This window comes from Carassius carassius, chromosome 3 (genome assembly GCF_963082965.1).
Source record: "Carassius carassius chromosome 3, fCarCar2.1, whole genome shotgun sequence".
Lineage (NCBI taxonomy): Eukaryota > Metazoa > Chordata > Actinopteri > Cypriniformes > Cyprinidae > Carassius > Carassius carassius.
In genome coordinates this window covers 19,984,830-20,012,743 of record NC_081757.1, presented here as the reverse complement: position 1 = coordinate 20,012,743, position 27,914 = coordinate 19,984,830, and the positions used below count along the sequence as shown (strand labels likewise).

General features: G+C 41.1%; 4 protein-coding genes across 4 annotated transcripts; 3 read left to right on the top strand and 1 right to left on the bottom strand.

The window, feature by feature from the left end:
- The first annotated feature begins 82 nt into the window (after window positions 1-82).
- LOC132122790 (grpE protein homolog 1, mitochondrial-like) lies at window positions 83-9,569 on the top strand. Its single transcript, XM_059533207.1, has 4 exons — window positions 83-240; window positions 7,033-7,177; window positions 8,203-8,284; window positions 8,369-9,569. The coding sequence occupies exons 1-4, from the start codon at window positions 173-175 to the stop codon at window positions 8,713-8,715; spliced, it is 642 nt and encodes a 213-aa protein (XP_059389190.1). The 5' UTR covers window positions 83-172; the 3' UTR covers window positions 8,716-9,569.
- Window positions 9,570-11,746: 2,177 nt separating this feature from the next.
- LOC132122779 (transcriptional adapter 2-beta-like) lies at window positions 11,747-14,114 on the bottom strand. Its single transcript, XM_059533181.1, has 2 exons — window positions 13,845-14,114; window positions 11,747-12,982 (listed from the first exon to the last, which is right to left on the bottom strand). Exons 1-2 carry the CDS (start codon window positions 14,112-14,114, stop codon window positions 11,795-11,797), a joined length of 1,458 nt encoding a protein of 485 aa, XP_059389164.1. The 3' UTR covers window positions 11,747-11,794.
- Window positions 14,115-14,396: 282 nt separating this feature from the next.
- Window positions 14,397-16,372, top strand: LOC132122784 (coiled-coil domain-containing protein 96-like). The gene is made up of 2 exons (XM_059533195.1): window positions 14,397-15,528; window positions 15,895-16,372. Exons 1-2 carry the CDS (start codon window positions 14,413-14,415, stop codon window positions 16,234-16,236), a joined length of 1,458 nt encoding a protein of 485 aa, XP_059389178.1. The 5' UTR covers window positions 14,397-14,412; the 3' UTR covers window positions 16,237-16,372.
- Window positions 16,373-23,769: 7,397 nt separating this feature from the next.
- Window positions 23,770-27,210, top strand: LOC132128105 (zinc finger BED domain-containing protein 4-like). The gene is made up of 3 exons (XM_059540157.1): window positions 23,770-24,119; window positions 24,216-24,404; window positions 27,206-27,210. Exons 1-3 carry the CDS (start codon window positions 23,780-23,782, stop codon window positions 27,208-27,210), a joined length of 534 nt encoding a protein of 177 aa, XP_059396140.1. The 5' UTR covers window positions 23,770-23,779.
- Window positions 27,211-27,914: the final 704 nt, after the last annotated feature.

The window sequence follows — 27,914 nt, the reverse complement described above, 5'->3', positions numbered from 1 at the left end:
ATATCACGTGTTGTTGTTTCGACCTTCTTCTCAACCAAACTACAGAATTGCGTCAGTTGTAACTAAAACGAGGATTGGTGGTGAAGGACGTACCGTGTAAGAACAGAAGCTGTGATTGGCTGAAAGAGACAGTCTCGCTCCGCAGGTCTCTCAGCGTCGACACTGAGTGAAGATGGCGAGCTGGTGTGTGCGTGCGATCAGACAGAGCTCCTCTAACATAGCGTCCCCTTCACTCGGAAGGTAGGTTTTCACAGCTGTGTTATTGTGTGTAGTTCAGGGACAGGCGACGTCGGTCCTGAAGTGCCGATGTCTTGCAGAGTTTAGCTCCAACCGTGAAAGAACCTTATTATTATTATTATTATTATTAATAATAATTATTATTATTATTATAAACTCTGCGGGACAGAGGCCGTCCAGGACCGACGTCGCATGTCCCCGATGTAACCGATATCCATGCTTGGGCAAATGTTCCCTTTCATAGGTCACTTCGATGCTGCGGTGACGTCACCACGTATGGGAACACCTTCGGTGTGACGAATGTCTGAAGCCCTATACCATCCCGCCAATCTTATTGGCCAAATAGCGCGTGACACCGCCCAGCATGCGTAAGCATATATATACCTGGTGCCGCGCGCCATTTACCTCAGATTTCATTCCTTCAGTACGAAGCGAATCTTCTGTGCCCTATTATCTCGCGTTCTCAGCGATCATCTACGAGCAGTATACTCCTCTCCGCGGACGCGATGAGTCAACGAAAGGTAGGAGCCGTATGATGGGTTATCACGAGGAGGCACTTATGAGAGGTTCGTTGCAGCCTCTCTACAGGTTCTCTCCTTGATAGCCTATGGCTACAGTAAAATATGCATACACTTCCCCTGTGCACTAACGCCATTAGGAAGTATCCGCGCTCTGGAGTGTATTTCTTAAGTCGCCTCGCGTCTAACCCCCACCGTTTCGCTTCTGCGGTCGCCGAGGCCCCGCACGAGGTGTTGGTTAGGGGCGATATGTGCGGCTTGAATATGAATACAGTGATGCACTGGAGTTCCATGTGCTCGCTCTCCCCCACTCGAGTGCGTTAATCAACAGTTTTGCTCTTCAAATGGTGGATTACGGCTCACACAGCCGCCGCGTTTTCGCTAGCGGCTTGGCCCGATGTTATCTTGTTGGATTGAATCCTGCCGTGGATACGCTTCAGGATTATATACAACGAAACGCAGCGAGTTGACGCACACGCTTTTCTTCATGTTAATATGCCAGGGACTATGCCCTTCACTGAGAGCGCTGTTAGACTGCTAATGCACATCTACCCTCTCACTGCAGTCCCCATACTCTAACTTTGACTGTCTCGCAGCAAGGGCACCTCGAGCGTCATTGAACTGAGCTATCATTCGCGCGCCCCCTCAGACACTCTGCACAATCCAGTCTTCAGAGTTTGAGGGACGGCGCGGAGGCTGGCAAAGATGGCCAGCGTATGACGGTTCACACAGCCACCGCGTTCTCGCTAGCGGCGTGGCCCGATGTTTATCTTGTTGGATTAAATCCTGCCGTGGATACGATTCAGGATTATACACAACAAAACGCAGCGAATGTGACGCATGCGTTTTTCCTTCATGTTTGCTTAGGACTGTGCCCGCCTCCAGAGAGCGCTGTTGGACTGCTAATGCACATCTAAGCCTCTCACTGCAGTTTCCACACTCTAACATTTGACTGTCTCACAGCAAAGGCTCCTCGAGCGTCATTTAACTGAGCTATCATTCGCGCGCCCCCTCAGACACTCTGCACAATCCAGTCTTCAGAGTTTGAGGGACGGCGCGGAGGCTGGCAAAGATGGCCAGTGTATGACGGTTCACACAGCCGCCGCGTTCTCGCTAGCGGCGTGGCCCGATGTTCATCTTGTTGGATTAAATCCTGCCGTAGATACGCTTCAGGATTATACACAACGAAACGCAGCGAGTTTGATGCATGCGTTTCCTTCATGTTCTCTAACATTGACTGTCTCGCAGCAAAGGCACCTCGAGCGTCATTGAACGGAGCTATCATTCGCGCGCCCCCTCAGACACTCTGCACAATCCAGCCTTCAGAGTTTGAGGGACGGCGCGGAGGCTGGCAAAGATGGCCAGTGTATGACGGCTTGCACAGCTGCCGCGTTCTCGCTAGCAGCGTGGCCCAATGTTTATCTTGTTGGATTAAATCCTGCCGTGGATACGCTTCAGGATTATACACAACGAAACGCAGCGAGTTTGATGCATGCGTTTTCCTTCATGTTCTCTAACATTGACTGTCTCGCAGCAAAGGCACCTCGAGCGTCATTGAACTGAGCTCTCATTCGCGCGCCCCCTCAGACACTCTGCACAATCCAGCCTTCAGAGTTTGAGGGACGGCGCGGAGGCTGGCAAAGATGGCCAGTGTATGACGGTTCACACAGCTGCCGCGTTCTCGCTAGCAGCGTGGCCCAATGTTTATCTTGTTGGATTAAATCCTGCCGTGGATACGCTTCAGGATTATACACAACGAAACGCAGCGAGTTTGACACATGCGTTTTCCTTAATGCTTGCCAGGGACTGTGCCCTCCAACAGAGAGTGCTGTTGGATTGCTATGCACATCTAACCCTCTCACTGCAGTCCCCACATTCTACATTGTTTGCCTCGCAGCAAACGGTGCTTCGAGCAGCATTGGATTGAGCTGTAATGCCAAACGTGCCCTCAGACACTCTGCGCAATCCAGCTTTCAGAATTCGAGGGGCGATTCAAGGGTCCTGCACAGACGACCCATTTATGACGGCTCGCACAGCCGCCGTTTTTCGCTAGCGGCAAAGCCCGATGTTCAATCTGTTGGCCTAATTCCTGCCGTGGACACGTTTCAGGATTATACACAACGAGACGCAACGGCTCTTATACATACACTTCCCCTGTGCACGAACGCCACGAGCTTTTCGTGCCCGGATATTTTAACATGTATGACAGCGTTGCAGGAAGTGGAAATTTTGAGACCGCTAGTATGGTCTCGGCCGTGTGTGAACGCTTGCCCGACATTTCTCTATGGGTGTTACGCACGATTTGTCATGGATACACCATTCAGTTTCAATAAGGCCCGCCTCCTTTCCGCAGAATTCTTTCCACGGTGGCGAAGCCGATGGAAATAGCGGTGCTGCGACAGGAGATGTCAACTCTGCTGAGCAAAGGGGCTATAGAGGAAGTACACCCCTCTCAGATGGAGGCGGGGTTTTTTACAGCCGTCATTTTGTGGTAAAAAAAAAAAAAAAAACACTGACGGATTACGACCCATTCTGGGTTTACACCATCTGAATCTTGCACTCAGGAAGTTCCTCAGATTCGCTTTAGAGAGCAAAGCGTATCAGTATTTCTCAAAATGCATGGATGGATCTCTGGCCCCGTTGCGGCACCAGGGCGTTCGTGTTTGAACTATTTTAGGCGATTAGCTGGTGTTTAGCGCAATCGCAGACTCAAGCACACTCTCATGGGGATCTTGTGCTGAATCATTTAACAGCCTGGGCTTACGTATGGAATGTTTCACCCCGTTGTCTCCGCATCGGACGATTCCGGTGACACGGCGATGTGTGATGTCGCTTAAAAATATGTATGTCAACCGAATTCTCCTGACTGAATTCTCCTGACCGGAGTCCGGCTGGGGATTTGCGCTTCCCGAGAGACTGTCACGACGGATGCGTCTTTGACCGACTGGGGAGCTGTTTGTCAAGGGAGTTGGCACATAAACAGGTTGAAATTACTGGCTGTTTTTCTGGCTCTCCAGTATTTCTCGAATCTGCTGATCAGCCGTCATGTGCTGCTCAGATCAGACAACACAGCGGTTGTGTCATATCTGAATCATCAGAGAGGATTATTCTCTCGCCCCCTGTGCAGGCTGGCGAAACATGTTCTTTGTTCAGAACTAAATTCTATCGATCCGAGCTGTTCATGTCCCCGGACGTTGGACTTTGGAGCGAATTTGCTATCCAGGCAGACTCTGGAGCAAGCGGAGTGGGGATTGCACCCCCAATCGGTGAGTCTCCTATGGCAGATTTTCGGGGAAGCGAAGTGGAATTGTTTGCGTCAAACACGACTGCGCATTACCCGCTTTGGTTCTCCCTATGCCCTCCAGCACCCCTGGGCTTAGATGCATTAGCCCACAACTGGCCCAGGACCAGTTTGTATGCGTTTTCCCCCAATCTGTCTGATTTCGGCGATATTACGCAGAATACGGGTGGACAGGGTGGAACAGCTGCTGCTGGTGGCTCCGCGGTGGCACACACACAGCCGTGGTTTGTGGATCTGATCAATCTGTTAGCGGGCTCTCCATGGGAGATTCCCCTCAGACAGGATTTATTATCACAAGCACAGGGACTGATTTGGCACCCGAGGCCAGATCTATGGAATCTGCGGGCGTGGCCTCTGAGCAGAGTGAGTTCATATGTCCCGGTCTTTCTGCTGAAACTACAGAGACTATACTGAATTCTAGAGCAGCTTCTACGAGACGCTTATATGCTTTCAAGTGGAGACTGTTTACGGCCTGGTGTGAAACTCATAATATGGATCCAGTTTACTGCCCAGTGGCGTCAGTACTGGAGTTCCTTCAGGAACGTTTTTTGGATGGAGTGACACCAGCTACCCTAAGGTTTACGTGGCAGCCATTCAGCTTACCACGAATATATAAATGGTGCCTCAGTGGGCCGTCATCCACTGTTTCTCCTTCATACAGGGTGCGCGACGGCTGAGGCCTTTCCGCCCCGTGCGGGTCCCTTCATGGGTTTTTCCATTGTGTTGCATGGTTTATCAGGGCATCTGTTTGAGCCCTTGGAATTGTTCCGGATAAATCCTGACTTTTACAGCACAGACTCTGTGGAAGTGTTGTTGCGACCAAGGCCTAATTATGTCCCTAGGTTGCATCTATCCCTTTCGCTTTCAGCAGGTGGTCCTGGAGGCTTTTTCTCCTGCTGCGGCGGAGTCTGGGGATCTAAGTCTTTGCCCTGTGAGAGCGTTAAAGACTTATGTGGATCGTACTGCCCCATGGCGTGAGTCTGACCAGCTGTTTGTCTGTTTTGGACATAAGAATAAGGCCATGCAGTTACGAAACAGTGCATGTCCCATTGGCTGGTGCAGGCTATTTCCTTGGCCTATGAGGCGCGCGGGCTCGCTTCGCCCTTAGGAGTAAAAGGTCATTCCACGAGAGCAGTGGCTTCTTCTCAAGCCTTTCTCAGTGGATCTTCTATGGATGATATCTGTGCTGCGGCAGGCTGGTCCTCACCGAGCACTTTTATCAGGTCTTACAGTCTGGATGTGAGGATGGCTTCTGGCTCCCGGGTTCTCTCCGCTTGACCAGATGCTTCCTTGGATCCAAGCTATCAGGTACGTCAGGCGTGATGGTATAGCGTTCCCATACGTGGTGACGTCACCGCAGCATCGAAGTGACCTATGAAAGGGAACATCTCGGTTACGTATGTAACCTTGGTTCCCTGAATAGGGAACGAGATGCTGCGGTTCTGGCCGTGCCGTACCTTGATAGCTTTCTTCTTCGTCATGAAATCTGAGGTAAATGGCGCGCGGCACCAGGTATATATATGCTTACGCATGCTGGGCGGTGCCACGCGCTATTTGGCCAATAAGATTGGCGGGATGGTATAGGGCTTCAGACATTCGTCACACCGAAGGTGTTCCCATACGTGGTGACGTCACCGCAGCATCTCGTTCCCTATTCAGGGAACCAAGGTTACATACGTAACCGAGATGTTTTGTTTTAACGGAAATGAATGATCTTTCTGTTACGTGTGAGCTGTTCACAAATGAATGATTGATGCTCTCAGTTATATTCCTTCATGTGACAGTGTTTTGACAGCATTGTCTTTGTGTGTCAAGAGTTGTCCTGTAAGATACATTGTACCTTTGCAGATTAGTTAGGCCTACATGGGATTCTCGTTGCTTCTACGTGAAATTTTCCTAAATGTCTTTCAGGTGTTTACCATATCATAGCATATTACACGCAGAACACGCGTTTCATTGAGCTCGGGATCTTGTTTTCAATCTCTTTAAGCCATTAAAAATATTTTCCCCAATAAAAGACTCATTTCCGTCATGTGCTAGTGTGAAAGCTGCTTCTGAAGTGTACACTGAAGCTGTATCACCTCATGATTGGTGTAGACTATCTCTTAACCAGTTGTTTGTTGACCTAGTTTTTAGATATAATTTTTGTAGAATCCCATGTCCTACCATAAAATTAAACAGTTAAAGGTTAAAATGCTTAACATACTCAAATGTACAATTTTCGTCACGCATTCAGAGTTGACCGTTACACATAAAGCAGCAGTTATCTCTTTTTTTTTTTTAATCTATACGATTAATATTCATAAATACAATGTCTGTTAAATTCAGCATGAAATAAAAATGTGCTAATATTACTTTTTTCTAATTGCAGGTCTTATTGTCAATGATCCATCCATGTATGTTTCATTAACAGTTGATGCTGCTGTTATTTTTATTAATCAAAATATCTTAACTGGATCTGCCGATGAAAATTAAGTGTACAGTACTTTCCTAGTCCTTTACTCCACTTAAACCCCGACCCTGCAAGCTCACGTTGGTCTGTGTGCCATGTCTCAAAATCCAGTCAACAACCATTGCACAGAAGGAAGACCCTGCCCTACATTTAGCCTTTTTTTGATAATGTTACACACAAATAGTTTACTTAATTTCATTGCTACTTTAAGTTCCAAAAAGGATAAAAGACCGCCTAAAAGCCTACTGATGAGCAAAGATGCCACAATTCAAGTTGTGTACTTTAGTAGGGCCCTTTGCTAGCAGAGCAAGTGCCATTGAGACTGTTGAAGAATAACATTCTACTAGTGTTCTCTAAACCTTCTTTTGGAGATAATAATGATAAATTGTTTTCGGGAGAATTCTTTCTTTTAAGACAGCAGCAGACACCCTTACCATAGGTTGGTTTCTTAATAACAGTGTACAGTATATAGCCTGTGACGCAAAGACTGTGTTAGTGATTATTCTCATCTTTTAACTTCTCAGGGTGACTCCACGCCTCCTTTGCACAGCAGCCCAACAGAAAAGCTCAGGAACTGGGACTGAAGAAGAGAAACCAGAGCCCGTTGCAGCTGAGAAAGCCTTCATAGAAGAAAAGACACAACTGGAAGAACAGCTGAAGGATATTACGGTATTGATGTGGTCTTAGTCTTAGCATCTGTTGTATAGAAGTTCTGGATGAAAGAATACCCAAAATATGACAATAAACGTTTTTTCAAAGCCATGTAATTTCCTCCACAAACCCTGACCTTCGATTGCCCTTGTAGTTTACGCTGTCCCTGAGGACATTTATTTGTTATTTTTTAACAAATGCAAATTGTCAGATCATGTTTCAGATTAGTGATGTTCAGTGGATTTACTTGCCTGTAAATCGACTGTAAAGTGTCCCAGACTTACTCAGAATGTCTTTGAGGGGCCGTTTATATGACAACCTTTTTTAAAAAAATGTGCAACGTGTGTAAATGCCCAAAACGGGAATCTTTGAAAATGGTAACGTCATGCATATGCGTAGTACATGATAGGTATGTAGACATGTGCAGCACAACAAACACAACAATGGAGTACATGGTACTGTTATTACTGCTTGAGAGTGTGCAAAGTGTGCATTTACTTCAACAATATTACAACCAACAGCAGAGACACATCATATACAACAGCGGTTCGCAATTCCAGTCCTTGCGACCCCCCCGCTCTGCATAATCTTATATAATAACATATAATCGTCACTTTCCTACAGGTACTGTTTATTAACATTAAGTGACAGCACCAACTACTGGCCTGGCATACGCAATACAGCGCTTTTGGCTGTTTTCGCAGATATATGTATAAACACAAATTGTTGTGAAAACGTCATGTATACATGAAGCTTTTTAAACACACAAGGTAAAAACTTTTATGTTTTTGACTACACTGTTGTCGTGTAAACATGAGTCTCACACAAAGACCAATTTCAGTTTCAGATTATTACAGTATATCTAGCACATTGTCAATATACTTTATAATATTTCTATTGAACGATTAAAAAAAAAAAAACATTCAGGTATTTAAAAAAAACGATGCATATACTGTAGTATGAGGTTTTGTGATTTGGCAAATAAGTGTTTTTCTTTTATCTTTGTAGTTCACTGATCATTTTTTAATTGTCTTTTGCTGAAGGACAAATACAAGCGCGCACTAGCAGACACTGAGAACCTTAGGCAAAGGAGTCAAAAGATGATTGATGATGCTAAGCTTTATGGTAAGCTATTATAATTATTTTATGAACAGACATTTCTGGATTGGGTCAATTTAATAAATGTTTTAACCATCATCTCTTTCTTAGGAATCCAGGGCTTCTGTAAAGATCTCTTAGAGGTGGCCGACATCTTGGAGAAAGCAACCGAAAGTGTACCAAAAACTGAAATATCTACTGCAAATCCACACCTGAAAAATCTTTATGATGGCCTTGTAATGACTGAGGTGCAGATCCAAAAGGTCTTCCAAAAGCACAGCCTTGTTAAGCTTAACCCGGATGGTCAGAAGTTTGACCCTTATGAGCATGAGGCTGTCTTTCATGCACCTATTGAGGGCAAGGAGCCAGGAACCATAGCTGTAGTTACCAAAGTAGGCTACAAGCTGCACGGTCGCACCCTCCGGCCAGCTCTGGTTGGTGTAGTTAAAGCCCCCTAACTAGTCGTACACACTAATGATGGTTATTACCTAGTCAACTGATCAGTTTCTGTAATTTAGCTGGTCTTTGGTTCCACTTTTTTTTTTTCTTTGTTAAAGGTGCCTCTGAGAGGTGAAATCCGATATATTGACAACTGAAGGACAATGCCATACTAATCTTTGTGATTAATAATGATTATCAATAGTATAAGAGCTGAGTGTGTATGTGGTAGAAGATTCAGAGAATTGAATCTGTGAATTGAATTTGCTTGAACGGTATTCTCTGGAGGAGTGTTACCATTCCAGGGACTTCTGTGATCTAAATAAACAGAATCTTTCGAAGAGCATTAAGCTTTTAAAGAAACACTGCAGCATATTAGTTTGTTGGACAAATTTTATACTTATTAAACGTGTTTGCTCTTATTAATTACTTTACTGAAGAACGATACCAATTTGGTGACGTTTATGGCCGCAGTTGGAAGATTCCATTTTTTTTTTCAGTGTTTTGCAGGTTTTGAATTTATTTGTAAGAGAGAATAATAGGAAGTCTTCTTTACAGAACTTGGAGTGATATTTTATCCAAAAATAAAATTACAATAATTTACCTGCTGGCAGTTGTACTTGCTAACTTTCACCATTAGATTCATAGTGTGCAAACCTGATGAAATATCAACTGCTGATGTTTTGTGAAGATCTGGGTCACAGAAGGATGGCCACTTAAGGCTGCTTGAGAGATCAGTCATTTGTGGTTGTAATATGAAAAGAATAATGGCCATACTAATGGAAAAATATTATTTGAAAAAAAAAATATTATTACTTTTCCATCTATGTGAACAAGCAGACAACTGTCAAATAAACCATGTACCTCTTTTTAATTGTAGTCATTTATAAATTTTCCATGGGTTTGTTATTCATTTTTGGTGAAAAGAAAGTTGTAATGGTATATCTAGGTTATTTGAATGAAAGTATATAGTGTTCATATTTGGATATATTTCTTAAATGTCTCATATAACTTAAAAATTACTGTGAATTGCAGTTTTCTTATGGATTCTGTTTAGATTATGCCTTCTGATATGAACATTGCTTCACAGTTTTAAGCAAGCCACCATTTTTACTTAACAGACAAAAGGGTCATATTGAAACACTTTAATACAAAGTTGGAAATAACATGACGTATGCAATAAAATACTTTTCACATCCTCAACATTTATCAGATATGATCCGTCCAAATGGATAATTTTACCAGAAAACATTGTCATAAGCAAAAAAAAAAAATTAATGTCACATTGTTTTTCATTTTATTTTATAAAAATGTACGTGCGGTAGAGTCTTTGTGATGTCATGTTCAGTCTCATATCCCCGCTCAGATTTTCTTTCAAATCTGTTTTCACTTTAGAAAAATAATTATGCTCTCTGAAATTGCATATTGAATGATTATTTAAAGTGTAAAATACCCTTATAAACTGTTAAATAAATTAGTCAATTTCTCCTAAAAAAAAATAAAAATGATGGTGTGACTAAACTGGGTTCTTTAACCAGTGATCCTGTTTCCTATAGCCATAAAGCACAACTTAAGATTAACCCTTTCTAAAACTGTAAGCACCTTTATACAAATGAAACAAAGGCAGAGGCAGAATACCATGGAAAAAGATGAGTCCCCTCCACATTTGCATCATAATTATATAACACAGTGTCTTCATACCTACATTCATCTATCAAATGGTCACAGCCAATATTCTAAATATATCTTGCATGACTTTTTCTTTCAACTTTGCACACCTACTTTTAATGGCTTTAGTCATAAATTTGTGTGGGGTAGTTCCTTCCACCACTGAAAGATTTTTGATGTGGTAATTTAATATTAATATAATATTAATTACAAGGAAAAGGATTAAAAACATCAACCAAGGTAAATATGCTTCAAGGAACACAACATAAGCATACTATACAACAAATGACAGTTTATGAGACTTTATATGTACCAATGTCTGGAGTCAAAAATTACAGGGTATAAAAAAGATGAGGACCACAAACTTGGCCTAAACACTGTTATTTCCAATACTGTACTCATAAAAAAGGCTAAAAGTTAGACTACACCTATCTATTCTATTTGACACTTTAATATATTAAAGATTTAAAAACAAAACAAAATGTAAACCTTTGAACAGTGCTTTTCTTAGTTTTCTACAGCTTTGGGTAGACACAAACAGTCAATAATAACATTGAAAATCATGGGAAAATATGTTTTTCTAAGATTTGGTATTGCATGAAGATTTTGTCAAGGCATTTGGAAATGTAAAAAAAAATGTAGTATGTAGTTGTAACATACAGTCTCAGCTTATAAACTGTGTACATGTTGAGATGAGAACCCTTGATGGTGTATTTAACTTTACCCAACAAACAGAATAATACTCTCTTGAAACAGAAGCATTGTGGTAGATGTTCTTGATTGGTGATCAGGGCCTGGATGTGTGCCATTTAACTGTTTGTAACACAACCTCACAAAGGTCAACTCCAAAAAACAATAATAATCAAACATGAACTTCTAGACATTTAGAAACTATGGAGCATGCTTCATGTGACTCACATTCCCACAACTGACACAACAAAAAACATCTAACTGAAGCAGGCAAATTCAGGTTAGAACATGGGAACTTTAGATTTCTGGCAGGCAGAACAAGGATCTGACCCAATTTCCTTCTTATTACAAAAAAAGGAAAGAAAGGAAAGAAACTCAGAACCAATTTTAAATATCTGCTTGGTACAACAATAAACATTTTGTTCATGCTCTATTGGCAGGGAATATTCAACACCTTTTAAAACGGAGGCATTTTAATGTGGGGTAATGGGGTGTTGTGTTGTTATTCTGATGTATATTACACAGGACAACTTGCGGGAAAGTTCCCCATGGATACTGATGATGTACTATAACCATGTTTATGTTTCGATGAGGAGATCTGAGATCAAAGACAGACATGTTAGACTCATTGAAGGTCCACAACCAGTAGTCTGGCACCTACAGTCATTTAGCTCTCACAGACTTTTCTAGAAAAATATAATTACAGTTATTATTCTTACAGCCAAATCTTTGGACGTGTGGTTACGAGGCTTCTCGGGATATCCAGCCGCTCTCCGACAGGAAATTCAGAATCCGTTTTTTCAGCACCTTGTCCAGGTAGCTGGGTAGGCGGCTTTTCGAGGGAATGCCTTGTCTTTTCTGTAGATGATCTTTGATGATGATAGTCTTGACAGTCAGATAGCGTGTGGGACTTAGGTTCGCAGAGTTACACAGTACCTTCTCCCGATCAGACAGCAGCTCAAAGCCAGACAGGTTCTCGATGGCTGAGAACTCACTGTCCTTCCCCTCCTCTTTGATGGCATTGACTCCTCCACCTCCACCAAGCCCACCTCCTGCTCCAGCTCCTCCTCCAAGCCCGGTCGCTCCTCCTCCACCACTGCTGCCTCTCTTTGACCCAGAAATACTTTTGTTCTCTTTCCGTTTTTCTCGTTTGTGACGTGCTGCCTCATACTCGGCTGACTCGTCGAGTCTCGTGATGCCATTCCGCCGATAACGCTGAAGCTCGCGAACTTTCGCTCGTAGCATGCGCTCTTTGTGTATGTTATCGAAGAACTCTTCAAACTCACGTTGTGGCATGAACTGGCAGAGTGCTCGTAGTTTCGTCCGTTGCTCTTTCTCTTCCTTGGTGATTTTGCGTTTCGGTGTTGCTGCTACAGAGGAGCCCAGCGACCCTGTCGGAATGATGGTGGTGCCACCACCCAATCCTACAGCTCCACCTACACCCCCAACCATTCCTGTCCCACCTGCTCGTTCTCGCTCTTTATCCTTTCTGTCCCTTCCCAGAAAGGCTGGCACTAAATTGTAATCACGAGCGATGTTTTTGCGTCGCTGGCGCTCACGCAGCTTCCGCACATACATGTCCACATGGGCTCGTTTCATCTCGATCTCGATATCTTCATCATCATAGTTCACAGACAGGCCACTGATGAGTTTCTCTGCCTCTTGGTCATATTCGATCTCGTAGTCATCACGGAGTGGCATATATCCCAGCTGCTGCTGCTCTACCACAGATATATCTAATGGGGGCAATGGGGTAGTCAAACTAGGAGACAGCGGACCTCCGCTGGGACAAGTGTGGTCTGTCACGCGGTTGGGGATGCTGTCAGGGATGCAGGCTTTGCCCAGATTCCCATGGATATACATGATCACATAATGGTCCATGACCTCCTGAGGGGTGCGCGATGCACCCACATGGGCTGCCATATCCTCCTAACACACAGAAATAAACAAAGATAGCGTTAGTTCCTTCAAACATTAAATTCTGTCATTTACTCTCCCTTGTGTCAATGCATATGTAATTCATCTACAAATCTCAAATAAAGATGACAGCTGTCCAAATAAACCGCTTGATTCATATGAATAATGTTTACAAATTTTGGTTGTGTGGACTTTCAATTGAGGAACAAAAAGCTCATCAGGCTTTATTGAAAATACCTTCAAGCTGTTTAGAAGATAATGAAAGCCTTATGGTTTTGTCAATATGAGGGTGAGTAAATAAAGAATAATATCAAGTTTACAAACTCAAACATTATTAATATTTCTTAACATACATTATATTCATGCAAATATAAATATTAATGAATATCCCCTGCTTTCAGCAATAGGGCACAGTACAGTTTGTTCTCTATGTGTAAACTCTATAATGTGCAAATATTGTGAATGAGTAAAACTTAAAATGGGTTGTAAAATTTATTTCTGCAACTCGTTTCATTGGGTTAAATAATACTGTGTAATATAATACACAGCACAGACCCAGGGGCACGGTTGATTATTAACCCCCCCCCCCCCTTTTTTTTTTTTACAGTAGTTAACATTTGAATTGGATCAAAACCTTTAATCAAAGTTGTCCTAATACGAGAATGCATTTTGGTTTTAGTTCAACTTTGATTACAGTTTTCGATCCACTTTTAAATGTTGACTAGTGTGTTAGTGTGTGTACGTTTCTTCAGTAAGCAATGCATCATTTGTTCCAGACTAAGCATGACAGTTTTTGTGCATTGATGTGCACATTTGGCCATGCAAAGGGAGTTTAATAAAGCTGCAACAATATGGACTCGTTTGAGAATCGTACCCAGTTACCAAATCCATATTGCTCGATGGCATCGAGCAGCGACTGCTCTTCCCTGCTGGTCCATCCTCCCTCTGCCTCGGGACCCCAGAGCGAGAAGCGCCCGCCGTCAACTTGCTGATAGCCGTGCCATCGCCTGTGGTTACCGATTTCGGCACCTGCGGAGAAACACTCCGGACAAAGTTCAATATCCAGGCATTCGGCACAGCGAATCCGCAAATTCGTAACATCTGCCAAGCAGTTCACGCAGTACTTCTTCCCTAGGTCGGCCATATTAACTACCGCTTGTTGTTGGAAGCACTAAGCAGCGGTGGCGCGGGGCTGGGCATGCGCAGTGGAGTATCTCTGGTCACGCCGATGCATCTCATTATTATTAATAAGGACACAGCGAACGCCTGCGATTGGCTCTCGCTCTGGGTGCCCATGGCAACAAGCGCGCACTCCCGTGCAGACACAAAATACAGTTGAGGCAAGCGTGTTCCATGAGCTAACATTGATTTACTTTAGATAAATTACATGTAATTGTTTTAATAATTAAAAAAAAAACCCATTGTAAATTCAATCATATAAAATGGAAAAGGACTCGTTGGAACTAAAACATGAAGAAAGTGATGTTTTAGAAAATAACCCACTGGTGGAAAACACTGAAACAATTGTGGATTCAACAGAGACAGCAAGAGCCCCGGTTGAGGAGGAAGAAACTGAACCTCTTAACATCCCAGAAGGTGTTGAGGATAATCTGGTCAAGCAGGGTTCACAGCTGACAGAAGACATGTCTATTGTTGAGACAAGTGAACCACAGATATCTGAAACTGAGTTTGGGCAACATATGATAACAGAAGAAGAGGATGAAGAGCCCCTTATTAATGAGACCTTGGAGGACACTGAGGGTCCTGAAATAGGACATTTCATCGACGATCTTCTATCTCGTGAGGACACTGAGGAGGAAGAGCAAGACGAAGAGGATAGACATCCAGCTCCTGACCCAGAGAGTGAGAGGAGCAGCCCTATGAATGAATCAACGGTGCCTGCAGAAGAAGAGAAGACTGGCCTCAACATCAACACTGCAGAATATGTGGCCCTGCTACCTGAACTACAGGCTGAGAGTGAAAAGCTCAGCAAGATAAACGCTCAGCTGCAGAACAAAATAGCAGAATACCTCAGTAAGAAGGCAGGTGATAAACATCCCAGACTGGACCGAGATATCTCAGACCAGGAGCAGTACCAACAGTACCTGGATCTCATGGAGGAGCTAAAAGTGCAGAACCACGGTGTCTCAGAGCTCCACCAACTGCGGACAGAGGAGCTGCGCCAGCAGAGCTTAGAGAAACTGAAGCAGGTGGAGCATGAGCTGAGATCCCTAGCTGCACTGAAACATGAAGCTGCAATGACTGCACTGACTGGTAAGGTGGGCAAACAGGCAGCCCTGGCAAAGGTGGAGAAGCTGCAGGCAGATGAATTGAAGCAGGAAGACAAGCTGGCATCTGTGCGTCTCAACAACATCAAGCTCAAGAACAAAATATGTCAGCTTGAGACAGAACTTAAATCCAAGCGTGAACTTGCTGATGGCTTGCTGCTGATGGACTTTGAGCAGCTCAAAACAGAGAACCAGACATTTAAAGACAAGCTGAAGGAGCGCAGCGAGGAACTACTTAGGCTCAAAAGGAAGGTCGCCTGCTCTGTGCAGGTAAATTAAATGTTTTAATTAATTAATTTGTGTGTGTGTGTGTGTATTTTCTACCTCATTCACGAGGGTTTTTTCTTATTTTGGTGGTCATCAGGAGCATGTAAATGTAAAATAAGGTAATATAAAAATATTTTATATAAGTGTATTATAAATAAAAATATATATATATAAATAATTATTTCATTATATAAACGGCTTGATGGCCAACTTCAGATATCTTGAAATGTTAAATTGCATATAAGCTATTCATATACAGTAATATAGCAAATGTTACAACATACATAATAAGTTTACCATTATCCATAAAAATGCATTGTGTGTAGCAACCTATATTGTTTTTACACATTTTTTGTCCCACAACTTCAGGGCATTTCCCATGTGAAAGAGAAGCTGCATTTCATGCAGATGGAGAATAAGGTCAAGCACTCTCAACTGATGAAGACAGATGCATTGGTGGCTCTTAAACGTGAAGTACTGACACGTACTCGTCAGGCTCGTGACGGACTGCGTGCAGACAACCTGAAGCTGCAGCAGCGCTGTGGCCTGCTGGGAAACACCACACTGCTGCAGGACTTTGAGAAGAAGGTAGACACCTCCGAATTCCTGCAGCAGAGACTAGAGATGTTGAAGAGACGTCACACTGAGCTCATGCTGAAGTGTGCAGGAGTCAAGCAGAAGATCGAGCAAAGCAAACCAGAGGGACAGTGACAACACAAGTGCACGTGCTTTTCCTTTCAGTAATTGAGTTAAATACAATGAATAGAATTTAACATGACAAAGCTTATCTTTTGCAAAGCATTAAAGTTGATAGAAAAGCGGAATGTTTGGTGAGATATAGTTCTTTGAATTTGGCATCTTAAATAGTATTCAAATAGTATTTATCTTCGCTGTTTTCTTTTGTTGATTGTCTTGTTTGTCACAGTACCAAACATGTGCTTTTAAAGGTTGGCACTCATTTAAAGAACACATGACTGACTTCTCTCACCACCCTCAATACCACGACTGAGGTGCCCTTGAGCAAGGCACCGAACCCCCAACTGCTCCCCGGGCGCCGCAGCATAAAAAATGGCTGCCCACTGCTCCGGGTGTGTGCTCACAGTGTGTGTGTGTGTGTTCACTGCTCTGTGTGTGTGCATTTCGGATGGGTTAAATGCAGAGCACAAATTCTGAGTATGGGTCACCATACTTGGCCGAATGTCACTTCACTAATCACTAATTCACTAATTGTGCTAGACTAACTACTTTAAATTATGCTGCTGAAGTTTAATATAATCTAAATATATTTATCATATAAATTTAAATTAAAAAAAATGTGCATTTACAGCACCCAAATATTTTTTGAGCCTGCCACCTTTTTTTCTGTAGACAGGTAAAACACATTCAGTGACAGGACATACAGCCAAGTATGGGGACCCATACTCTAAATTTGTGTTCTGCGTTAAACCCATCCAAAGTGCACACACACACACACACCATGAACACACACCCGGAGCAGTGGGCAGCCATTTATGCTGCGGCGCCTGGGGAGCAGTTGGGGGTTCAGTGCCTTGCTCAAGGGCACCTCAGTCGTGGTATTGCCAGCCGAGATTCAAACCCACAACCCTAGGGTTAGGAGTAAAACTCTCTAACTACTAGACCACGACTTCCCCAGCTGGATAAACCAAAGATCACAATCATTGATTGCTTACTCTTCACCCAGCTCAGCTGAGGATCCACACAGACACAAGAACCCTTCTTTGGGACAAAACTGATAGAAGGAAAAAAATCACAGTTACTCCATACAATAATGAATTTCCATTCAACAGTCTAAATGTTGACAAATTACACATTATTAATGTTTATTACAGTCATGTGCATCATTGTCTTTACAGAATTAGGAATGAAAATGAAAACAGGCAATGGCAAAACTCACATGACTCCAGGTTTGGTGCATTCCATTCTTGATGTCTCATTCTATCAATTTTAGCGAATTGTTATCCTGTAATAACTGAAACAGCATTAGGTTGGTAAATTTTAATCCGTGTTGAAAATATCATTTATTTATATAATGGGACAGTTATTATAAAAACAGCAAATGTGGCCATATTTTTTCTTTCAAATAGTAAGTATATAAAGCAGTGGTTTCACTATCAATTCCTGGAGAGCCACAGCTCCGTCTCACAGCTGCTTGGAAGTTTCTAGTTATCCTGAGCTTGATTAGCTGGATCATGTTTGTTTGATTAGGGTTGAAGCTAAACTGTTACTTAGTTTGAGACCCCTAATCTAAAGCTTTATGTCACTGTTCTTTTCTCATTATGTTTATCACAGTGCCAGCAGATGGCAATATTTGTTATGTCAAGTCAACTAGGCAACATTTCTATTCTAATTTTTCCATTCAAATGTGTTCTGTTATTCAAATTTATCAGTGTTGGGAAGGTTACTTTGGAAATGTAATAGGTTACAGATTACAAGTTACCCTGTTTAAAATGTAATAGTAGTGTAACTTTTTCAATTACTTTATTAAAGTAATGTAACTAATTACTTTTGAGTACTTTTGATTACTTTCTAAATTTGTGAAAATTAAAGAATAATAAATAAAAGCATATACATCAACTTAAATACAGTTATCTAATAAGCATGTGACGTATTCTGTGTAATAAACTCCTGAAACATTGGTGTTTTTTTTAAACTGCTGTCTCTGTATATGATGATAGTTTTCTCAAAATAAGTAAAATGCACATGAAGTGACAGAGCAGTTCTAGAAATTATATTTATGTGTTCGTGTACTCCTATATTGAGGCAGCAGAGGTTGAAAACACTGCGAGCTTCAGTAGGCCTATGTGTAGAAAATGAAACCATGTCTTTGCCATTAATTTACAGGAGGGGCGGACTGGGAAAAAAATTCATACTGGAAAATTCAAACTCACACAAACAAATTCATGGACAAAACTATTTTTTTGTATGGACCTGACATAAAAAAGGTTTAAATCTTTAATTTGGGGACATGCAAAATAATTAAAAGTTCTCTCCTGAACTGCACCTTCACTTCCATTTTTCTCTTCAGTCTCTTTATTTTGCCCTGTTATCCATCTCTCTCGTGACTTTAATACTCAAGATTGAACAAAACTATACTTTACAATACAATACTCTACAATACTACAATATCTTTATAGAAAAATCCTAATACTGTACACGAGTCATGTTTTTCCCTTACAAAAATTTACCATGCTCTTATTAGCCTATATAAAAGTAAAATAACCTTGTTTTTTTTTGCAAATGGATTTGTATTTATTTTTAAATAAATACATTTGTAAAATAATTTTACATTTTTGGTTACCACAGTTAAACAATAGTAACCATTTTCCCTGGGTTTATAGTTAAATATTAAAATGTTAATTTTCGTAAGGGTTGTGTTGTTGTCTGTCGTAGCTCCCCCTAAACCTATAAAAAAAATCTGATTTTTTTTCAGCTAAATTACTACTGTAACATTACAACAGATAATAATGATGTCCTTTATATAGTATTTTGAGTGATGACCGATGAGCAACGTGCTGCTGCTTGATTAAATAAATTAAAAAACAAAGACAAAAAAGCATCTTTACAGATGAAACTGACCTGAAACCCTGAACAGGAGTTCTGCTTCTCTGCTCCAGCTGTCCACTCTCTCTCTCTCTCTCTCTCTCTCTCTCTCTCTCTCTCTCTCTCTCGCATTGATTACTCTGAGTCTAATCCAAACCGTTTTGCGGAGGCGCGGAGAGCGCGCGAGTCATGACTTATTAGAGATTTAATTATCAAATGGCGGATTCGCAAATGATCGCTTTAGTACATTCGGCAGGCAATTATACAATAATGATATTAAATAGTGGGGCAAAATCGGCTGCCAGGCCACCGGGAATTGTCCCGGTTCTCCCGGTGTCCAGTCCGCACCTGATTTCCACAGACACGCAGAATGTGCAAGTCATATATTGCATTTTTGGGGCTTTATATTCACAGACACTAGTCGATGTCATGTTTTGATTCAAGTGTACTGACCTACTTTTGATTTAGTCATCCAAAATGTGGCATATTCCGTCCGCGTTAGGCATTTCGTTTTTATGACTGGATTCTACGAACCAGACTGTATTTCCGCATCCCGGAAATTATTAGGGCGGTATGTCTCAGAATAGTCAGTGCAATTTGGGAAATAAATCAGTTAAATCTGTATGTGGATGTGTGTAAATATTCAAATGTAATCCCCTTTGTAATCGTAAAAAATTTCATAAGTAACTGTAATTTAATTACTCATTTTTTCTTAGTAACTGTAACTAATTACAGTTACAATAATTTTGTAATTAAATTACGTAACGCCGTTACATGTAACTAGTTACTCCCCAACACTGAAATTTATTCTTTAAAGAACTCGATTTCACATATTTGACATTGAGGGGGCTTTCACACTGGCAGTTTAGTGCGCACGGGGCACAATTCGCATGAAAAATCGCTAATGTGAACGCTGTCATCGGACCCTGGTGCGCACTGGGGTATACCGAACTCGAGACTACATGGAGAAGGTGGTCTGAGTTCGGCTGCTCCCGAACTGTGGCTCGGTTCGCGTGAATGTGCAAGCAACACGGACTCGGGTGCGCACTTGTTCAGGAAGTAAAGTATCCCGTGCATGCGTAACACTGTCAAAATCTTGTTTCCTCAAAACACGAGAGAGCCGGGGTTGATTCCACACACTCCAAAAAGTAAAAATGAAATTAATTAAAATGTAATAATTAGAATGAATTATTATGCTGTGCATAATAGCACAAAAATAACAAAAAAAATACAACTATGCTCAGTCGCGTTGTGTTCTCCAGGCGTTTTCCGTGTGCATTTGAAATGAAGTAAGGTGACTGCAAACGCACCTGGGTTTGATACAACTATTGAGTGTGAAAGCAGACCAACGCTGCGGTCGGCGCCGGGAATAATCACGCTCGTGGCCGGACCGCAGCAAACGAGCCCAGTGTAAAAGCCCTCTCAATTACAGAGGGTAATGCTCAACAAACAAATAATGTTTGGTTTTAGCACGTAACTTTTGCAGTGTCTGAGTGGAAGAACATGCTTCAGCTGTATTTTCCAAGCCGTTGCTGGAAGGACATGGTGGAACATTTAAAGAACTTTTACAAGATTAAATACTGACTGCTTCCACTTCTATAGGTGTGTTCCATTAAAGGAACACTCCGACTTTTTGGGACTTTAGCTTATTCACAGTATCCCCCAGAGTTAGATAAGTCCATACATACCTTTTTTATTTCGGTGCGTTCTGTAAGTGTTATTTGACGCACCCACCGCTAGCCTAGCTTAGCACAAAGACTGGATGTTAATGGATACTGGTAGCATAGTAATCCCAATAAGTGACAAAATAATGCAAACATTTTCCTATTTACATGTTGTGATCTGTATAGTCACAGCGTGTACAAATAACAAGGCTATATGAGACAGAGAGCATTTTTAATCGTATAAATACTGGGAACTATATTCTCACTAGGCGTAGGAGCACAGCTAACGTTACTTGGGCGGAGTGGCTACTTGGGCGGAGTGATTAGCGCAACACACGAGACGCGCCGTAGTGAGGAGAAGAGAGTTCGCTCAGAGTTGGAGTAATAGAGTCAGCAATTACTAGATAGTAAATTTATAGTGTACAATCATGGGTGTTCGCTGTATTTTAAAGAACTGCGACAATAAACAGGGGAGACCAGGTATTACTATGATGTTTCATAGAATTCCAACCACAAACGCTGACCTGATGAATCGATGGCTACTTGTTACTGGAAATAGATCCAAACACACCTGTAAACGCCATCACGAAGTATTTCGTTCGGACCATGAAACGTGTGATAAAGGATACAGCCATCCCATCGATAATAAAGACAGGACAAATTGGATCACCTGTTGCTGTGGTAAGTGTTCTGTTATGTTTTGAGATGACTAACATTAGCCATACTGTAACAGTGCCATGCTAATGTAATATAACCTTAGTAGTGACACTATTACGTAAATAGGGGGTCCGTGTATCAGTGTATCCCCTTTATTGTTATTATTGTGACACACTGTATGCAATGGCTATACTACAATTTCATTGAACTATGAATGATCCTTATAACAAAATCACTTACTTGGTGGACAGCTGACCATTAGGTTCACTCGGCATGGGGCGTTTCTTCCAGTTGATCTTGTCACAATGGGGAAAAAAAGACAACTGCCGGGTGTACGTTATTAGGGCAGAGAAATCTTCCGTGGTAGTGACGCAAATATTTTGATTGTCATCAAGCCTTGACATTGATGGCAATACCCGGTCCCATTCATTACAACAAAGGCACTCGGTTTCTGTCTGCATAGGTTGTCATGTTCCACATTTACACCACCAGTCCGTGTTCGTTCTGATTCTCCCTTCGTCTTACAGCTTCCAAAGTTTGTAACTCCTCGTCTGTGTATTCTGGCTCAAAACTATATGGTTCTGGATCTTGGTTTGATACACAGTAAAATTCCTCTGAGTCTGACAATTCCTCAAAGTTAAGGATGGCTGAAGCGAAACAGTCGTTCCGAAGCTTTGCGAGATCCCGAAGCGCAGATGTGTCGAAACACTGATCCGAAGCGTGATTCGAAACACCCATGTCACGTGACTATGACCAAACGAAGCCTCGAAGTGTTTCACTAATTGTTTCATCAGGTGTGGTCCGCCGAATCAGCGTTTGATTGGAACGGTCGGGAACAGACCACACAATCGCACATCTGTATAAAAGTGAAATAAACGCATTTTGACCTCGTGGGTTTTTGTGAGAGGAGTTTGACTTTGAGATAGCGGATTTTTGGTGATATAGTGACATAGTGCGATTTGATTAGTTATAGGCAATTTAGACTTACATTTAAATTTACACAACACATTGACTGAGAGGCTAGAGACAGACAGATTACACATATAGTGACACATTAATAGATACATAGATATAAATATATATAGACAGCTAGATTAATAGATAGATACATATATAGATAGATTACAGATACATATATAAATACATATAGATAGATACATATATAGATAGATTATAGATACATATATAAATACATATATTATAGATAGATACATATATAGATACATAGATTATAGATACATATCTAGATACATAGATCGATTCATATATAGATAGATTTGGATAGATAGATAAAATGGAAGCTCCCCAGAAGAGATGCCGTACATCTGTGGTGTGGGAGCATTTCCATTTAGAAACCCCAAATAAAGTGAGATGTGTGTATTGTGATCGGCAGCTAGCCTACTGCAACAATACATCATCCATGATGCGCCATTTGAGGAGCACTCATCCTGCCATTTTGCAGGGTGCAGAGGATGGCATTCCCCCTGTACCTAGGCCTGCTACTGACACTGCTGGGCCATCTAAGCAAGGTATGCATTGTTTGGGATATAATTATAATTGAAATATAATTACAACCTTTTGGGACACTGTTTATAAAGTTTATAAGTTATATAAAGCACTGATTATAAACACTGGAAGGTTTCCAAATAATGAACCAGTAGGCTATACTTTTAATATATGTGCACTAATTGAAGCTGTATTTTTCCAATGTATTTGTCTGAAAGTATGTTTTGTCTTCTCTTTTAAAAGTCAGACAGAGGGAATTGGATGAGGCTCTTATAAACATGGTGGTGAAGGATCTGCAGCCCTTCACCATCGTGGACGATGAGGGATTCAGGGCATTTGTGAACAAGCTTGATCCAAGCTATGTCCTCCCATCCCGGAAGGTGCTTAAAATAATGGTCAGCGAAAAGTACAACAAAGCCAAGGAGAAGACAATGGAGGACCTACAAAAGGCCGAATTTGTTAGCCTTACAGCTGACATGTGGTCCTCCATTAATATGGATGGATATCTTGGTGTGACTTGCCATTACATAACACCAGAGGCAAAAATGGCAACTGTTGTACTGGGTGTAAGGAGGTTTTACCAAACCCACACAGCCCAGCATCTCATGGAGGCTAAAGCCTTGCTAATGGCTGAGTGGGGAATAACCTCCAAAGTTCAGTGCATGGTGACTGACAATGCATCTAACATGATCCTAAGTGCCCAGCTACTCCACCTTCGCCATGTCCCATGTTTTGCTCATACTTTAAATTTGATTGTGAAAAAGGCACTAGATCAAACCCCAGTCATCAATGAAATACGCCAGAAGGCCAGAAAGATAGTGGGGTTGTTCAGATCCAGCTGCAAAATAAAGGACAAGCTTGTGGAGATGCAGAGCTTGATGGGAAGACCAACTCTGAAACTGATACAGGAGGTTGACACGAGATGGAACAGCACATTTGACATGCTACAGCGCTTGTATGACCAACGTGAACCAGTGGCTGCTGCACTTTCCAACTTAAACAATGATACTGCTCCACTGACAAGTATTGATTATGACATTATTCAACAATCATTGTCAATACTGCAACCATTCAAACTCGCAACAACAGAGATGTCAGAGGAAAAGAGAGTGTCTGCTTCAAAGCTTATACCACTGTACAGGATGTTGCAGCACAAGCTTGCACAGAAAAAAGGAAATGCAACGCAGGAATCAACTGTTCAATTAGGTAGGCCACAATGACCATACTACCCATGTGATTGGCCATAACTGTCATATTATTGTCATTATTATAAATATGTGTTTCTCCTGTTTTGGCTCATAGGCTCACATCTGCAAGAAGGTCTGCACTCCAGATGTGGAGGTTATGAGAGTTTTAGAGCCTTGGCACTGGCTACACTGCTGGACCCAAGGTTCAAAAATGTGGCATTTGGAAATGCTGCCAAAGCCCAGGAAGCTGAAAAGCATATCACACTGGAGTGTGCTTCACTGATGCGTTCAAACACAAATCCTGGTGAGCAGTTTCAGTCTGTGTTATGTTATGTAATCTGAATCATGTAATATAATATATCCTTCATATATGCCGTCAGTTTAGGATTTGTTACTAATTGCTGTTTTCATTTTTATTCAGACCCAGAAATGTCAACATCACACCCATCATCATCATCATCACCATCAACATCAACACCAGTAGAAACACAGGACAGTTTATGGGAACTTTTTGATACTCGCATCCATCAAACCAAGATGATACACAATGCTACAGCTGATGCCACAGTGGAAGTGAAAAAATACATCAACGATGCGTATTTGCCCAGAACTCATGATCCACTAACTTACTGGAAAGAGAGAGCAGTAATCTTTCCTCATTTGTATGTCCTTGCAAAAAAATATCTTTGTATGCCAGCAACAAGTGTCCCTTGTGAGAGGATTTTTTCAAAGGCTGGAGAAATTATCTGTAAAAAAAGAAGTAGGCTAAGTCCTTCCACAGCAGATAAATTAATATTTTTGAATAAAAATCTCTAAAAAAGTGAGACATTGTGGCTTGATTTCTTTTATTAATATTCATTTTTCATGACCAAAATAACATTATGCACAGTGAGGAGCCTATAGGTTACAAGCTTCACATATTAGAACATTATAATAATAAACAACACATTTTTTTAATGGCTCGTCAAGGTTGTTTCAGATCAACACCTGCAAGTGACCACTAGGTGTCACCGTTAAGACGGGTGTCGGATTGATTCGAAGCCTCGAAACAATATGGCACATTTGGTTCAACTGTTTCATTGGTTCACGAGGCCTCGATTTTGCCATCACTACTCAAAGTCAGCCATGATCATGAGTCACGTCTAGCTAGTTAGTCACGTTTGTTTTGTTTACGGTCTCGTGTGCTGCGCTAATCACTCCGCCCAAGTAGCCACTCCGCCCAAGTAACGTTAGCTGTGCTCCTACGCCTAGTGAGAATATAGTTCCCAGTATTTATACGATTAAAAATGCTCTCTGTCTCATATAGCCTTGTTATTTGTACACGCTGTGACTATACAGATCACAACATGTAAATAGGAAAATGTTTGCATTATTTTGTCACTTATTGGGATTACTATGCTACCAGTATCCATTAACATCCAGTCTTTGTGCTAAGCTAGGCTAGCGGTGGGTGCGTCAAATAACACTTACAGAACGCACCGAAATAAAAAAGGTATGTATGGACTTATCTAACTCTGGGGGATACTGTGAATAAGCTAAAGTCCCAAAAAGTCGGAGTGTTCCTTTAATAGGTAATTTACTACACTTAAAGTTACAGGTCAATAAAAATTTAAGCCACCACAACATTTGAAGACTAGATTAGGGATCTCGTTATTAGATAAACAATTCTTGATCCAATTAATTTTGAAAGTCTGGTTAATTATATTAAAATCTAAAGCATTAAGACCACCCTCCTTATAGTTTCTTATTATAGATTTCCTTTGAACATATTCGGTCTTATTTTTCCAAATAAAGTGGAATAGCAGAGAGTTAATTATTTTAATCATTTTTTGATCAACATAAAGGGAAAAAGCAGGATAAACTAGGCGTGAAATGCCCTCAGCCTTAGTCAGAAGGACTCTCCCATAAATTGTCAAGTCTCTCTGCAGCCAGCAACATAAAATCTTTTTAATGTTATCTAACCTTGGCTGAAAATTGTGATGGAGACGGTCTGCATCAGATTTGCAGATATCAACCCCTAGATATTTTACATGACGCTTTACAAGAATACCATCAACAGAATTTTTATTGGATTTTCGTGTATATATAAAATTTCACTTTTTGGGGGATTTACTACTAATCCTGAAGCTTTGGAGAAAAGAATAAATTCATTGAAGGCAACAGAAACTTGTGAATCATTATTAAGAAAAAGGCAAGTGTCGTCAGCTAACTGACTAATTATCAATGTATTCCCTTCAATATTTATACCTTCAATATTGGAGTGTTTTATTTGCAAACTTAACAGCTCGGCGGCTAATAGAAAAAGAAAAGGAGAGATGGGGCCGGAAGCTAAGGAGACACAGCTATTAATACCGTTATATAGAGTACGAATCGCGTTAATAAAGGATCTACCAAAACCAAACTGAAAAAGGTCTTCAAAAATAAAGGAATGCTCAACAGTATCGAATGCTTTGTAAAAGTCGATAAACAAAATTAATGCATCTTTATTTATAAATTCGGAAAAATCTAAAATATCTATAATTAATCTGATATTGTGTCTACCTTTTAGAAAACCAGACTGAGTGTTAGAAATTATGTCTGCTAAGCAAGACTTTAGCTTTTCAGCATAAACAGAAGCCAATAATTTATAATCAGAGTTTAAAAGGGTGATCGGGTGCCAATTATCCAAAATATTGGGATCCTTATAAGGCTTAGATATAAGACAAATGAGACCTTGTTTCATTGATTCTGCCAATTCACCATTGTTTATACATTCAATAAGGGCTTCGTAAAGAAGACACTTAATAGAGTCCCAAAAGACTTTAAAAAACTCAAATGGGAGCCCATCTGGACCTGGAGATTTATTGTGTGGCATTCTTTTTACTATGTTATAAAGATCATCTATAGTAAAGGGTTCCTCACAAATTTCTTTATTGTGGTCATTAATTTTAGGAATCACAGAATGAACCTTATGGAAAAATAAAGATGAAGCAACAAGATCGAAAGAAGAGGTGTATAGATTTTGATAAAAATTAGAAACATGAGACGAGATCATGGAGGGGTCATTAGATAGTGAATTATTAATATATAGAGACGAAATCCTCTTATTCCACGTTTTTTCTCTAGGTTGAAAAAGTAAGCAGATTTTTTCCCCAAAACTCGAGCCATTTAGCTCTCGATCTAATGAAAGCGCCCCTTGCTTTCTCTAAAAATAAATCATCCAGCCTGCTTTGTAAAGTGTGAAGAGATTGCTTGACATCTTCTCCCAGGATGGGATTCATTAAAATTTGGCTCATCTTTCTAATTAAATCTGTAACTTCTTTATTTTTAACAGATGCTCTATTTTTTCAAAATTTTACGGAGAATTTTCTGCATTCATATTTAAATTGCTCCCATTTAGATGTGGCCGAGATATTAGCCTGAGACTTCACACTCTCTGATTCAGACAGTAAAAAAGAACAATTTAACTTCCAGTAACCAGGGCTAACTTTTCTTCTTTGCTTAGATTCATCATCAGAAAAAGTAATATCAATTGCTGCATGATCTGTTAGAGGAGAGGGTGAGATTTCTGCTGATGTCGAATATGAAATTAAAGAGTCAGATATTAGCCACAGGTCTATACGAGATTTTTGAGAAAGATCAGATTTAAACCAAGTGAACATGGGGCTATCAGGGTTTAAATATCTATGTGCATCAATCAGGTTCAGACATCTACATAACTTTCCTATTAAGGGGTTAACACTGTAAGACACAGACCTAGATGGAAATCTATCAGCAACAAAGTCTGGTGCTTCATTGAAATCACCACCAATTAATGTAAAGGCAGAGGGATACT

What these genes read in the sequence shown, in the direction of transcription:
- LOC132128105 (XM_059540157.1), top strand. Translation starts at nt 23,780, where the DNA reads ATGCAGAGCTTGATGGGAAGACCAACTCTGAAACTGATACAGGAGGTT. An exon ending in GGAATCAACTGTTCAATTAG is followed by an intron (nt 24,120 to 24,215) that starts GTAGGCCACAAT and finishes TTTGGCTCATAG; the next exon opens with GCTCACATCTGCAAGAAGGT.
- LOC132122779 (XM_059533181.1), bottom strand. Translation starts at nt 14,114, where the DNA reads ATGGCCGACCTAGGGAAGAAGTACTGCGTGAACTGCTTGGCAGATGTT. An exon ending in AATATGGATTTGGTAACTGG is followed by an intron (nt 12,983 to 13,844) that starts GTACGATTCTCA and finishes TCTGTGTGTTAG; the next exon opens with GAGGATATGGCAGCCCATGT.
- LOC132122784 (XM_059533195.1), top strand. Translation starts at nt 14,413, where the DNA reads ATGGAAAAGGACTCGTTGGAACTAAAACATGAAGAAAGTGATGTTTTA. An exon ending in AGGTCGCCTGCTCTGTGCAG is followed by an intron (nt 15,529 to 15,894) that starts GTAAATTAAATG and finishes CCACAACTTCAG; the next exon opens with GGCATTTCCCATGTGAAAGA.
- LOC132122790 (XM_059533207.1), top strand. Translation starts at nt 173, where the DNA reads ATGGCGAGCTGGTGTGTGCGTGCGATCAGACAGAGCTCCTCTAACATA. An exon ending in GCGTCCCCTTCACTCGGAAG is followed by an intron (nt 241 to 7,032) that starts GTAGGTTTTCAC and finishes TTAACTTCTCAG; the next exon opens with GGTGACTCCACGCCTCCTTT. An exon ending in TGATGATGCTAAGCTTTATG is followed by an intron (nt 8,285 to 8,368) that starts GTAAGCTATTAT and finishes TCTCTTTCTTAG; the next exon opens with GAATCCAGGGCTTCTGTAAA.